Consider the following 15,888-nt stretch of genomic DNA (forward strand, 5'->3'; position numbering starts at 1 on the left):
AGGCAAACAGATCCGTCCAGACTTACAATGTAAGTCAATGGGGACTGATCCGTTTGAATTTGACACAATATGGCTCAATTTTCAAACGGATCCGTCCCCCATTGACTTTCAATGTAAAGTCTGGACGGATCCGTCTGCGGCTACTTTCACACTTAGATTTTTTTTTACAATATAATGCAGACGGATCCGTTCTGAATGGAGCCATTGTCTGCATTATATGAGCGGATCAGTCTCAGACGGATCCGCTCTGAACGCAAGTGTGAAAGTAGCCTAACCAAGAAGAGAAAAAAAGTGTATTATGTTTCCTGATGTCTTCTTAGAGGGGATGTTGGTTATGATTAGCATATTAATTGATTAATTATTGCTTGTTAACCATTTATCTTCTATAATTCCTAAAAGGGGAACATTAACCCATGGCGCTGCCGTAGAACAATCAGGAAATATATATCCTTTTTTTTCAGATAGAAACGCTAAATGAATAGTCTTATACTTTCAGCTCTTTCACATTTACTATACTTAAATAGGCATGCCTATCCTTCGTATTTTATATAATTTCCAGTCAGTCTGTTGACAAATAAAACCATTTGCCGCCAATACTTACTGACTCCTGCAAATCTACAAAAGGAGTGAGTAAGATACTCCTTTTTCCATCCACATTTGGGACACTCATGGGAACATTTAGAAAATCAATGTTAATTTTGTGGCTTAAAAAAGTCTTAAGTCATGGCAACTGTGACATTTTCTGCGACATTTGGTCAATATTTGCTACATCTGTGTTCCTCGGCACAGTGCTCTATGTTTAATGGCTAAACTTGAGATTAGACCTAAATAATAATAAGGGCAATGGGCATCCCTGCTTTTACTGTGCTTCACAACCAGTCATCAGAATAGGACTGTACAATCTTGGTTACTGTGCATCCTTAACCACTTCCAGACCGGGCCATTTACCCCCTTTCTGACAAGGCCTAATTTTGAAAATGTGTCACTTTATGTTTTGTGGTAATAACTTTAGAACGCATTTACTTATTCAAGCCATTCATAGATTGTTTTCTCGTGACACATTGTACTTTATGACAGTGGTAAATTTGAGTCGATATATTTGACCTTTATGTATAAAAATATCCGAAAGTTAACGAGAATTTGAAAAAAATTACTGTTTTCAAAATTTTTATCTCTTTGCGTTTAATGTCAGATAGTGATGCCTCATAAACTATTCATTAATTTACATTCCCCATATATCTACTGTATGTGGGCATCATTTTGGTAATACAATTTTTTTTTTTTTTAGGACATTAGAAGATGTAGAATTTTTGAAATTTTCAAGAAAATTTCCAAAGTCAACTATATTAAGGACCAGTTCAGTTCTGAAGTCACTTTGTGGGGCTTACATAGTGGAAACTCCCCCCATAAATGACCGCCATTGTAGAAACTACACCCCTTAAGTTACTCAAAACTGATTTTACAAGCTATGTCAACCCTTTAAAGGAATGGATATTAAGAATTAAAGGAAAAAAGAGATTACATTTCAAAATTTCAGTTTTTTGGCAGAACAAAACGTAATAATTATTACCCTGATTCTGCGATTTACAGAAACACCCCACATGTGGTCATAAACTGATTTAAGGGCACCTGGCAGGGTGCAGAAGAAGAGGAGCGCCATATGGTTTTTGGATCGCAGATTTTGCTGAACTGGTTTTTAGATGCCATGTCCCAGTTGAAGCCCCCCTGATGCACCCTTACAGTAGAGAATCAAAAAAATTGATTTTTAATTGCTCTATATTACGTTTTGAGGCAAGGTAACCAAAAAATGGTTAGAGCGCTCTGATTACGTCACTGGGCTCGGCGCATGCCCAGTGACACTATTGAGGCTGTTGCCCTCAGGAGTCGGAGTATCGTACAGGCGCAGGCAGTCAGCAATACTGCAGCTGCGCGAGATTTCGGAGGGCAAGAAAGGAGGACGCAAGGATCGTGGGGTGAATAAATTACATGACGTAGCGGAGGGGGGCGGCGCGGTTCGGCAAGAATGTGGGAGTAAATTTATTTATGAGGCGTGCTGGGTTTGGAAAAATGGCGGGCTGGGCACTGCAGGGGGGCGTTACTGGGCACTAGAGGAGAGTAAGAACGCCCCTCTGGGCACCTTGAAGCGTAATTGGCATATCAGAAAAATTGCATTTTTTTTTTCAAAGCTTTATTGAAAAACAAAAATCAATGTCACATGTATTACGATAGCACCATGTGCCGCAGAATGTAACAATGACAGTAAAAGTAGTAACAAGATAGATGTCATCTCTGGTTACATAGTTGATTTATTATTAATTTACTCTAATATCTCTGACAAAGGGCATGGAACATAATCAATTAATGGTCACTGTTAAATTGTCTAAAAACTACCCATAGTTTCCAAAGGGAACGGAATTTGTCCTCAAATCTGTAAATGGTATCCACCTTATTGACCCAATAATCAAGTGGTGGAAGGTCAGTGGATATCCAGTACCGGGAAACCAGTAGACGTGCAGCCATAAGCAATTTTTTAAACAGTGGTATGACCCCTGGAGTTGTGTGGGAGGGGGCAAGCCCTAAGAGGGCAATCTGAGGTGATAGTACAATCTGTGTTTTACAGATTTGGTTGCTTTGTCTAAAAATCTCAATCCACCATTTATAAATTAGTGGGCAGGACCACCAGATATGAAAAAATTTGCCTCCTTTCTCTCCACATCTCCAACACGCGTCAGATCCTGTTTTGCTGTATCTGCAGGTAATTCCAGGGGTTTTATGCCACCTAGTAAGGATTTTATATCCATTTTCCTGTATTCTAACACACCTGGACGAGGTATGAATTGTCCTATATAGTCTTCACTGGAGAATGAAACATCTAGATCCCTTTCCCAAGCTGCAGTAAAGGCTAGTTTTGGAGAATACGTCGGGGTACTAAGACTTTTATATAACTGAGAAATTAATAGAAAAATTGCTTTTTGATCTAAATGAAAACTTGAATAAAAGAAAATAGACACATGCTGGAATGAAGGTACTTTATTTAACATTGCTATGTTAACAGTTTTATATGCTCAAAATAGGTGACAGATTCCCTTTATGAATATAGGCCTATACAAGGCTACATAATCAGTATTGTTATCTCTCTTATGAATGACAGTAATATATGCCATTTTACCAGTTTCTAAGAGTTCACCCTTTTCAAACATATCATTTATACAACTTCAAAATAAATAATTCATGCCTGGGGCAATCATCTTAAAATAATCCCCAGTGTATCCATCGAGCAAGACATTTGATATTTCCCTGTAATTCTTCTTGAGAATTTTTTTTTCTGATAAAACTTCTTCCATTTGTTTATTTAAATGGGCAAATTTATTCCCTTTAGTAAAGACTAAGCTTTAAAAATGCTTATTAGTGATGATCGACCATGCTCGGCTGAACACCAGTTCGGCTCGAGCCTTCGATGCTCGGCACATGACGGTATTCGGCCACACGTTTCCTGGCGGTTTCGCCCCACACATTTTTTGGCTGCTACGTAGCCAATAAACGTGCAGGTAAGTACTGACCTCACTGTAATGCCGTAGCCATGTTGGCTGCTGGCATTACAGTGATTGGCTGGCCGGAACGCGTCATCAGGTGCTATATGGCACCCGATTACGCATGTTCGGCTCATTCTTAGTCAGGGAGAGCTGTGCTGAGAAAGGGACAGACAGTGTAGGGAGTGATTTTAAGAATATTTTTACTACCAAAACTTTTCAGAGACCCAAAAGTCCTTTTAAGGACTATTGTGTGTGGCAGCAGCAATCTATATATTTAGCGCAATCTGCGCTAAGTTGCTAAAACTGTACAGACCCAAAAGTCCTTTTTGTGGCAGCAATATCTATCCTGCGTTAAATATCGTACAATAGTTAGGCTGCTGCAGACAGCGACATTTGCTGCGCCACATCTCCAGTGTAAAGTGTACGCTTCCAAAAAATATCTTTGACATCCAGTGTAATTTTTCCGTAGACGATGTCCGCTGCGGACATTGACATTAGCTGCGCCACATCTCCAGTGTAAAGTGAGCACATCCCAAAAATATTTGTGACATCCAGTGTAGTTTGTCCGTAGACTGTGTCCGCTGCGGACATTGACATTAGCTACGCCACATCTCCAGTGTAAAGTGTGTGCATCCAAAAAATATCTGACATACAGTGTACTTTTTCCGTAGACGTGGTCCGCTGTAGACAGTGACATTAGCTGCGCCACATCTCCTGTGTAATGTGTGCTCTAAAAGAATGTATTTGTGACATACAGTATACTTTTTCTATAGACAGTGTCTGCTGCGGACAGTGACATTACCAGCGGCACATCTGCAGTGTAACGTGTGCGCTGAAAAATTTATCTGTGACAGTGTACTTTTGTGCGTAGACGCTGCGTACAGTGACATTACCGGTGGTACCTCCCCTGTATAACGTTTCCTCATTCCAAATGCCTGTGACATTCCCTGATATCTCCTGTGTCATGTTTCTATATCCCAAAAACCTTTTTAAATTTGTTTGCGCATACACTTCCAAATCCTACGCTACTGTACGTGTGACATACTTTCAATCATATATAACATTTAATATGAAGAAGGCGAGCAGTAAGGGCCGGGGCAGTGGCCGTGATGCTGATGGTGCACGCAGAGACCGTGGCCCTGGTCGCGGTGAAACTGTGCCTGCTGCCAGAGCACAAGAAAAACAATCATCCACGATACCTAACATCTTTGGTAGTGATAATTTCTGCTCAGGTGAATCAACTTTTATCAGTGAACAGCACTGAGGCCCATTGGTCCCTTGTCCACCGTAGATGCTCCCTGGCCCATGCAAGACAATGACGTCTGTGGTCAGGTACCCTTGCAGGTCGTCTAGCATGCAGACCACGCTGATATAAAAGGTTCTGAATGGTCTGACGTGACATTTGGGTGCCTTTCACCTCCCTTACATGTGCCTGGAGTTGTGTGACATTAATCATTCGGTTCTGCAGGGCATTGTTCACAACGAAGCGATCATCAGTGTGGGATGTGACCAAAGGATGTCCAGTTCTATACCTTTCTGTGACTCTTCCAATCTCTCTGTATCTCTGTTGCAACCTGCTGATAACACTGTGACACTCTAAGCTCGGTGGCCACTTCCGTCTGAGAACATCCTGCTTGAAGCCTCTCAATGGCGAGGTACTGTTGATCAATTGTTAGGTGTTGTATTGGTCTCATGATATCATAATATGAACAACATCATGAGGAGGACTGTTTAACCCTTTCGCTACCAGCACCGTACATGTTCGCCACTGGAGCGATAGGCAAACATGGCGCCCGCTCCCATGTGCAGCAGGCATCATGGCCGGCAGGTCTCTGCTGTTTCAAACAGCAGAGACCTGCCACTAATTACCGTGACCGGCAATAATTCCAATTGCGGTAATTAAAGCCTTTAGATGCCATGATCAAGTAAGATCGTGGCATCCAAAGTGTCAAAGGTGTTAGGCTACTTTCACACTCGCGTTTTGGCTTTCAGTTTGTGAGATCTGTTCAGGGCTCTCACAAACAGTCCAAAATGGATCAGTTTTGCCCTAATGCATTCTGAATGGAAAAGGATCCGCTCAGAATGCATCAGTTTGCCTCCGTTCCGTCTCCATTCTGCTTTGGAGGCGGACACCAAAGCGCTGCTTGCAGCGTATTCATGTCCGTCTGACGAATCTGAGCCAAACGGATCCGTTCTAATACACAATGCGAGTCAATGGAGACGGATCCGTTTTCGTTGACACAATCTGGCACAATTGAAAATGGATCTGTCCTCCATTGACTTTCAATGGTGTTCAAGATGGCTATGTTGAAGATAATACAAATGGATCCGTTCTGAACGGATGGAGACGTTTGTATTATCTGATCCGTCTGTGCAGATCCATGACAGATCCGCACCAAATGCGAGTGTGAAAGTAGCCTTACTGACATCCCCTGCGGCCAATGTGGATGCTGTTAATTGGTTTGAACGGCCTGAGTCTCGCTGAAGAGACCCAGAGTATTCAAACTACAATTCTTTTGGCCACCAGATGGCAGGCCAACATAAGAAATGAGCAATAGACAGTAATACAGTCATTTTAAAAATGCATGATTGTTCTAAGTTAAAAATTTTAAAATAGATTTTTTTAGGCTCATTTTTTCATTGCTTCTATTGCCCCCTAAAAAATTTTATGAAAAAGTCACACACACTCCAAAATGGTATCAATAAATATATATGGGGGCTATGGTGGTGCTAGCTCAGCAGACCCCCCCTAGCAGTCAGAGCCTGGTCTCGGGAGGGGCACTTCCAGATTATTTTCTGTCTGCCGCCACAAAACAATGGTGGTTATAGAATAGACTACACAGTGTAGCGATATACTGTATATTGTGGGGCACAGTGTAGACGTATACTGTACATTGTGTGGCACAGTGTAGAGGTATACTGTATATTGTGGGGCGCAGTGTAGAGGTATACTGTATATTGTGTGGCACAGTGTAGCGATATACTGTATATTGTGGGGCACAGTGTATGCTATATGTGTATAACAAACATATTCCACATGAAAACTTACAATTACTTGGCTTGGCCCTTGGGGATCTCAGGACACCACTTCAACACTTTGGCCGGGGGCTTGGCGGAGCTGATGTTGTGTTTTATACTAATGAAAGAGATTTCATAATAAGGATTTGTAGAAGGGGCAGAGGGATAGCAGAGCAGGGAGAGGCTGGTGCTGCTACTAGGGGGTCATACCATGGGGGAGTAATAAAGCCCACCATAATGCCCCCCCAGTAGTAATAATTCTCCTTATAATGTGACAGTGCAAAAAATACCCCCTTGTAATGCCCCCAGTTGAGCTAATGTCCCCATAGTGCCCCCATAATGTACCTGTATAAAATACCCCTATATAGTGCCCCCAGTAAATTCCCCCATAGTGCTCCTCTCCCCCCTTCCTGCTAGTGCCCCCCCATGATGTACCAGTATAAAATGCCCCATATATAGTGCCCCAGTAGATGCCCTCAGTGTCCGGCCTCTGATAGGCTGCCGGCCTAGTGTCCCCCATAATGCCCCCAAATAATGTGCCAGTAAGTGTCCCCATAGATTCCCCCCATCATGTGCCAGTATCAAGTGCCTCTCTCCTTCCCACCCCCCATGTGCCAGTATCATAGTGCCAAACCCCCCCATGTGCCAGTATCAAGTGCCTCTCTCCTCCCCCCCATGTCCGAGTATCATAGTGCCATCTCCCCCCCCCCAATGTGCCAGTATTAAGTGCCTCTCTCCCCCCATGTGCCAGTCTCATAATGCCATCTCCCCCCCAAAAAAGTGCCAGTATCAAGTGCATCTCTCCTCCCCCCCCACGTCCCAGTATCATAGTGCCATCTCCCCCCCAATGTGCCAGTATCAAGTGTCTCTCTCCTTCCCACCCCCCATGTGCCAGTATCATAGTGCCAAACCCCCCCATGTGCCAGTATCAAGTGCCTCTCTCCCCCCTATGTGCCAGTATCAAGTGCCTCTCTCCTTCCCACCCCCCATGTGGCAGTATCATAGTGCCAAACCTCCCCATGTCCCAGTATCATAGTGCCACCATCCCTCCCAAAAATAAAGTGCCAGTATCAAGTGCCTCCCCCCCATGTCCCAGTATCATAGTGCCACCCCCCCAAATAAAGTGCCAGTATCAAGTGCCTCCCCCCATGTGCCAGTATCATAGTGCCATCTCCTACCCCCCAAAATTGCCATTATCAAGTGCCTCTCTCCTTCCCACCCCCATGTGCCAGTATCATAGTGCCAAACCCCCCCCATGTGCCAGTATCACGTGCCAAACCCCCCCCGTGTGCCAGTATCATAGTGCCATCCCCCCAAAAGTGCTAGTATCAAGTGCCTCTCTCTTTCCCACCCCCCATGTGCATCAAGTGCCAAACCCCCCTTGTGCCAGTATCAAGTGCCTCTCCCTCCCATGTCCCAGTATCATAGTGCCATCTCCGCCCCCCCCAAAAAAGTGCCAGTATCAAGTGCCTCTCTCCTTTCCCCCATGTGCCAGTATCAAGTGCCTATCTCCTCCCCCCATGTACCAGTATCATAGTGCCAACCCCCCTCCCCCCCATGTGCCAGTATCATAGTGCCAACCCCCCTCCACAACGCCCCATGTGCCAGTATCAAGTGCCTCTCTCCTTCCCCCCATGCAGCAACAGTCGGGTATAAAAAAAAAAACCACTTATACTTACCTCCATGTCAGCGATGCGATGCAGCCTCTTCCTGTGTCCCGTCCTGTATGTCCAGTGCTTGTGTATTCTAATTTAGCCTGTATTTCAGAAAAGCTTCTGCTGGGATTCGAACCCACGACCTTTTGTGTCAGCGACAAAGCACTTAGCCACACAGCCATAAGAGCTGCCTTGCCACTGACTGAAAAAATATGAGACTTCTACTGTTATAGCTGGCTAAGTGTATGCCTATACACATGACAGCTGCCCTAACACACCCAGCACTGCTATATCTCTATATGACAGCTGTCCCAGCACACTCAGCTCTGCTATATCTCTATATATGATATACACTTAGCAGCTATAACAGTAGAAGTCTCATATTTTTTCAGTCAGTGGCAATGCAGCTTTTATGGCTGTGTGGGTAAGTGCTTTGCCTTTGATACAGAAGGTCGTGGGTTCGAATCCCAGACACATCCTCTCCTGCGGATAGCAGTACAGATGACTATGCTTGGGATTCATAAATGAGAAGTGTGCAAGTTGCCGGCCCTGCTGGTGTAATATGGTGATATGTTTTTTTTTGTTTTTTGTTTTTAAGTAGAAATTTATTTTCACACTATTTAGAAAAAAACTATACATATGGGGTATCGTTATAATCGTACTGACCCAAAGAATGAAGGGGAAACAAAATGTTGTGGGAACAAAACCCGTAAAATGGTGGATGCATTTTTTTCCCATTTCCACACATTTTTTTTTTTTTTACTGCTTCACTACATTGTAAGCCATAATTAATAGTGGCATTAGAAAGTACAACTTGTCCCGCAAAAAAATAAGGCCTTATACAGCTATGTTAACTGAAATATAAAAAAGTTATGGCTCAAAGAAGAGAGGGAAGAAAAATGAAAAGGCAAAAAGTGAGGTTTTCCAACTCTAATTGAACCAGGAAATTTTTGGGGCGATTCATGAATAAAACACTGTTTAGAATTTTTCCATTAAGCTCCATGTTAGAAAACAGCAAGTTGTGAAGATGGCGAGTCCTACTCAAGTCTTCGAAATTTGAGAGTATTTGGAGCAAATGGACTGATTTTCTAACTCCCACTAAAGCACTCCAACTGTTTGAACTTTAGTCACATTTAGTTAGTTTATTGGTATAATACATTGTGGTTTGCAATGGAGCTTTACCATTTTAGTTATTAATTGTTTCTGCTTGTTTTCTTTATTCTGTGATTGTAAGTCGTACGTTCTCAACATCTTTAATATCATTTTTTGTTTAATGCTTTTTCCGAAATATGAGAATTGATCATTGGGTTACTGACTGGTACTTACTCTTAATTTCCTCTTTCTCTCCCTTCCCCCCTCTATCCTTTCTCTCCCTTCCCTTTCCCCAGCCTCCTATTGTCCCATCACTCACCCTAGTTTTTCTTATTCCCCGTTTTTCAGAATTATGTGATTTGTAGATTCACACTGAAGGCATCAAAACCATGAATTAACACATGTGGAATTATATACATAACAAAAAAGTGTGAAACAACTCAAAATATGTCATATTCTGGGTTCTTCAAAGTAGCCACCTTTTGCTTTGATTACTGCTTTGCACACTCTTGGCATTTTCTTGATGAGCTTCAAGAGGTAGTCACCTGAAATTGTTTTCACTTCACAGGTGTGCCCTGTCAGGTTTAATAAGTGGGATTTCTTGCCTTATAAATAGGGTTGGGACCATCAGTTGCGTTGTGGAGAAGTCAGGTGGATACACAGCTGATAGTCCTACTGAATAGACTGTTAGAATTTGTATTATGGCAAGAAAAAAGCAGCTAAGTAAAGAAAAACGAGTGGCCATCATTACTTTAAGAAATGAAGGTCAGTCAGTCCGAAAAATTGGGAAAACTTTGAAAGTGTCCCCAAGTGCAGTCACAAAAACCATCAAGCGCTACAAAGAAACTGGCTCACATGCGGACCGCCCCAGGAAAGGAAGACCAAGAGTCACCTCTGCTGCGGAGGATAAGTTCATCCGAGTCACCAGCCTCAGAAATCGCAGGTTAACAGCAGCTCAGATTAGAGACCAGGTCAATGCCACACAGAGTTCTAGCAGCAGACACATCTCTAGAACAACTGTTAAGAGGAGATTGTGTGAATCAGGCCTTCATGGTAGAATATCTGCTAGGAAACCACTGCTAAGGACAGGCAACAAGCAGAAGAGACTTGTTTGGGCTAAAGAACACAAGGAATGGACATTAGACCAGTGGAAATCTGTGCTTTGGTCTGATGAGTCCAAATTTGAGATCTTTGGTTCCAACCACCGTGTCTTTGTGCGACGCAGAAAAGGTGAACGGATGGACTCTACATGCCTGGTTCCCACGGTGAAGCATGGAGGAGGACGTGTGATGGTGTGGGGGTGCTTTGCTGGTGACACTGTTGGGGATTTATTCAAAATTTAAGGCATACTGAACCAGCATGGCTACCACAACATCTTGCAGCGGCATGCTATTCCACCCGGTTTGCTTTTAGTTGGACCATCATTTATTTTTCAACAGGACAATGACCCCAAACACACCTCCAGGCTGTGTAAGGGCTATTTGACCATGAAGGAGAGTGACCTGGCCTCCACAGTCACCGGATCTGAACCCAATCAAGATGGTTTGGGGTGAGCTGGACCGCAGAGTGAATGCAAAAGGGCCAACAAGTGCTAAGCATCTCTGGGAACTCCTTCAAGACTGTTGGAAGACCATTTCAGGTGACTACCTCTTGAAGCTCATCAAGAGAATGCCAAGAGTGTGCAAAGCAGTAATCAAAGCAAAAGGTGGCTACTTTGAAGAACCTAGAATATGACATATTTTCAGTTGTTTCACACTTTTTTGTTATGTATATAATTTCACATGTGTTAATTCATAGTTTTGATGCCTTCAGTGTGAATCTACAATTTTCATAGTCATGAAAATAAAGAAAACTCTTTGAATGAGAAGGTGTGTCCAAACTTTTGGTCTGTACTGTATATTTGAGGCAAAATAGGATGAAAGGAAGAGAGGGGATTAAAGGGGTGTTCCAGTACCATCCGGTCCCTGCTCCGCTCCACATTCTGTTGATCCTGTCCTGGTAAGAAATGGCTGTGAATGCTGCTCAGACAATCTGTGGCTGCAGTGATTACCTGCTGCAATCCCAGCCATGTCCTTCAGTGTTGTGTGAAGGTAACAGGAGCATTAGTAGAATGCAGTGGCAACCTAGATACCATTGGAATATCAGCAGCAGAGGATCAAGTAGGTGAGTGTAAGGCCTCTTTCACACGACAGTATGTCCATTTCAGTGTTTTGCGGTCCGTTTTTCACGGATCCGTTGTTCCGTTTTTTTGCTTCCGTTGTGGTTCCGTTTCCGTTCCGTTGTTCCGTTCCGTTTTTCCGTATGGCAAATACAGTATACAGTAATTTCATATAAAAAATTGGGCTGGGCATAACATTTTCAATAGATGGTTCCGCAAAAAACGGAACGGATACGGAAGACATACGGATGCATTTCCGTATGCATTCCGTTTTTTTGCGGACCCATAGACTTTAATGGAGTCACGGAACGTGATTTGCGGCCAAATATAGGACATGTTCTATCTTTCAACGGAACGGAAAAACGGAAATACGGAAACGGAATGCATACGGAACACATTCCGTTTTTTTTGCGGAACCATTAAAAAATGAATGGTTCCGTATACGGACCGTATACGGACCGCAAAAAACGGCCCGCAAAACGGAAAAAAAAAACGGTCGTGTGAAAGAGGCCTAAGCCCATGATTTTTTAACCATTTCATTGTCATGGCAGATCTTTTTTTGTGTACTACACTGCCCATTTAAGGTAGGAATTGTTGGAATATTTTTAATTTTGTGTGTTTTTTATGTTTAGTGCTCCTTTAATCAAAGAGAGCGGATTGTTTCCTGTCTGTTAATGTGATTCTAGGTAATTGTTATTGTATATAAAAGTATTTCACCACTGACGAAATACTTACGTTTTCATGCAATTTATTAATTGTTGTATAAAAACATTATTATTTTAGCTGAAGTCACTAGAAACAGCTGCAAACATTGCAAGAGAGCTTTCAGAGCACACAAGAAGTCGTCTGAATGCAGGAGATATTACCTATTCTGTTCGAGCAATGGATCAGCTAGTGGACCTATTGGATGTACAGCTAAGGAATTTGACTCCAGGTGGAAAAGATAGTGCTGCTCGAAGTTTAAATAAGGTAATTTGCATAGTTCAATAAAACTGTTTATTCTGTCATCCTGAAATAAATGATTAAACATATTCTTAGCAACGGAAATTTTACTGTGCTTCTGAATCCGTTAAGCGACTCCATGCTGTCTTTCTGTGTAAGCAGCAAAAAAATTGTTTGCAAAAATAGTTAATAAAAAAATAATAAACATTTTGGTTCCAAATTTTTATATTTCAGTAGCTGATAACATTTTTTTATGATGAAAGTCCCAGTTGTGACATGTCCACAGATTAAATGTGTTGAAAAATGAAAAAAGTAGCCTGCATAATTTTTGTGTCCAGTGGCATCATGTATCTGTATATTTGACCATCTTGCACTTTACAGCAGGATGGCTTCTGAAGTATAGCGTGCCTTTGACCCTGGAGAAACATGAACTTTTACAGTCAAGATCAAAATAAAAAAAGAAACCTATGTGGTCATTTGCGCTTAAGTTATGTAGAGGCGCTGGCCTCTACATAACTTAGGTTCATTCTCCGCCGGTGTCCAAAAGCCATAAATCTACTCCAGCTCCGTAAAGGTATAACTCCTACAAAAGTATGCAAATTAGCTCTTTTTGCCTTAGCTAAACCAGTACCTCAGCTATACTGGGGAGATTTCCTTTCATCAGTACAAATCAAAGAAAACTAGCTGGCTGAGAGGCCTCCTTGTGGAGAAGGGTAAATTTACACAGGATTTTATCCACTAAAAAATCATCCACATATCCAATGGCGGCAGAAACCGCTGTGCTGTGTCGTTGTCTCTGCCGTGGGTTTTTATGTGGAGTTGCTTTAGATTTAGCTCAGTTCAATGGAGCTAAACTGTGAGCATACTCCCACTATGGCTTTGCGAGGAGTCAGCGTGGTAATCGCTCCTAGAATGGAGCTGCACATTCTTGGTACAGCCTTGAAAACTGCATGACAAAAACGTTTGGCTGCATGAACTGCAGCGTGACCAACCATTGAAAACAGTTGGTGCATCTTTAGAGCAAATTCGGACCATTTTTTTAGCACTTAATCTGCTTTGAAACCCGTTCCCAAAATCCTCCATATGAACCTTCCGTAAGCAGTCTTATTGACCAAGCAATGCTCCTCTGGGAAAAAGGGTATGCAAATTAGCTCTGTGCAAATCTCAAGCATGTAGACTCTCTCGAAGGTTGTTTGCAGCACACAGTACACTGAACAGTGTTTGAGAATGTACAAAAAGTTTATCCACATGCTGCAGAAAAAAAATCACAGCATATTGATGACTTATCCTGATGATAGATCATGAATGAAAATATGTAAAAAAAAAACTTAAATTTAAGTTTCAATTCTTTTGTGCAGTCTTTAAACATGGCGCCCGCTCATGTGTGCAGCAAGCTCCATAGCTGGTGGCTAATGTCTGCGACCGGCAATAATCATGGACATTACAGCCTTTAGATGCCATGATCAAGTGTGATCACGGCATTTTAAGGGTGAAAAACCCGGAAGTGAGTGCCGGTTAAGACCGGCATCCTTGTGCGTTGATTGGGGATACCAGTCATTAATTATAATACGCTGGGTCTCTGTGAAGAGACCCAGCATATTAGAGCTGCAGTTCCTATTTTGCAGGTGGCATGCACCATAGCAGATCAGCAATCCATGTATTACTACACTCCTTATGGGAGTATAGTAATATTCTATAAAATAAAAAAATAAATAAAAAAAGCTGTGGACATTGTAGCCTCCTAGAGGGGCTAACAAAAAAGTACAAAACAAAGTACAAAAATAAAAATATTATTCACCCTTTCCTTAGAAAAAAAAACATAATAAAAAAGATAAACATCATGGGCATCACTGTGTCCATAAAAATATATCTCTCACTCATCCTCTTCAGATTACCATGAATCTTTTGCCAAATAAATGACAAGGACAAGGAAAATCTCTCCTCATCAGGTAAACCAGAATACCCCTCTCCAGAGAATGTCCCAAACTGCGGATGAAACCCATATGCACCAAAAAATGGTGACTTATCAGAGGACTCCTGGCGAAGGTTATTTAAAGCAAACTCAGCAAGGGACAAAAAAGAATACAAATCCTCTGATTCTCTGCCACAAAACAGCACAGATATGTCTCCAGATTCTGATTGACACGTTTGGTCTGACCATTCGACTGCGGTTAAAAAAAGCAGAAGAGAACAACAACTGAACCCCTAAGCGAGAACAGAAGGCCTTCCAGAATCTGAAAACAAATTGCGTGCCCCGATCAGAAACGATGTCTGAAGGAATGCCATGCAATTTAACAATGTGATCAACAAACGCTTGCGCCAGCGTCTTAGCTTTGTGTAACCCAGGAAAGGGAATGAAATGCGCCATTTTGCTAAAACGGTCCACTACCACCAGAATAACAGTCTTCCCCGAGGAACGAGGCAGGTCTGTAATGAAGTCCAGATGCGTCCAGGGACAGGAAGGAATGGGTAACAGGAGGAGAGAACCCGATGGCCGTAAATGAGGGACCTTGGCACGAGCGCAGGTCTCGTAGGCTGCCACAAAACCCTCAACCGTCTTACGAAGAGCCGGCCACCAGAATCTCCAAGCAATGAGATCCACTGTGGCTCTACTCCCTGGGTGCCCAGCAAGGACAGTATTGTGGTGCTCCTTAAAAACCTTGTGTCGTAAAGCAAGAGGCACAAAAACCTCCCAGGAGGACAAAGATCAGAAGCCTCTGCCTGGGCTGCCTGCCTTTTAAATCAAGATAAAGAGCAGAGATGACCACCCCTTCAGCAAAAATGGGACCAGGGTCTTCAAAGTTCCCCCCTCCCGAAAAAACAACGTGACAGGGCATCCGCCTTCACATTTTTAACCCCAGGGTGGAACGTAACAACAAAATTAAACCTAGAAAAGAACAAAGACCATCTGGCCTGTCTCGGGTTCAGACACTTGGCCAATTCCAAGTAAGCCAGATTCTTATGGTCGGTAAACACGGTAATAGGGTGTCTGGCTCCCTCTAACCAATGGCACCATTCCTCAAAAGCTAATTTGATGGCCAACAACTCCCTATCTCCCACATCGTAATTTCTCTGTGCAGAGGAGAGTTTCCTTGAGAAAAAAGCACACTGTCGCCATTTGGCAGGAGAGGAACCCTGAGATAAGACCGCACCCACATCCACCTCAGAAGCATCCACCTCAACAATAAAAGGTAGAGAGACATCAGGTTGTACCAAAATGGGAGCAGAAGCAAAACTCTCCTTAATACTAGAAAAGGCTTTAAGCGCATCTACCGACCACAAGGAAAAATCCACCCCCTTTTTAGTCATATCAGTGAGTGGCTTAACAACAGAGGAATAATTCAGAAATTAACTTTCTGTAATTGGCAAAACCCAAAAACCGCATCAGCGACTTTTGATTCTCAGGAAGCTCCCAATTAAGCACAGCGCGGACCTTCTCAGGGTCCATCCGAAAACCAGAAGCGGAGAGAAGAAAACCAAGAAATTGAAT

General features: G+C 42.7%; 1 protein-coding gene across 3 annotated transcripts in view; it reads left to right on the plus strand.

Annotated features, from left to right (window-relative positions):
• Window positions 1-15,888, plus strand: part of ADGRL3 (adhesion G protein-coupled receptor L3) — an 807,408-nt gene that overhangs the window by 321,153 nt on the left and 470,367 nt on the right. For all 3 annotated transcript variants that reach the window (XM_044305816.1, XM_044305825.1, XM_044305834.1), the window contains exon 9: window positions 12,240-12,425. In XM_044305816.1, coding sequence (XP_044161751.1) covers window positions 12,240-12,425 — 186 coding nt within the window. The remainder of the gene's footprint in view (window positions 1-12,239; window positions 12,426-15,888) is intronic.

Source organism: Bufo gargarizans, chromosome 1, assembly GCF_014858855.1.
Source record: "Bufo gargarizans isolate SCDJY-AF-19 chromosome 1, ASM1485885v1, whole genome shotgun sequence".
Lineage (NCBI taxonomy): Eukaryota > Metazoa > Chordata > Amphibia > Anura > Bufonidae > Bufo > Bufo gargarizans.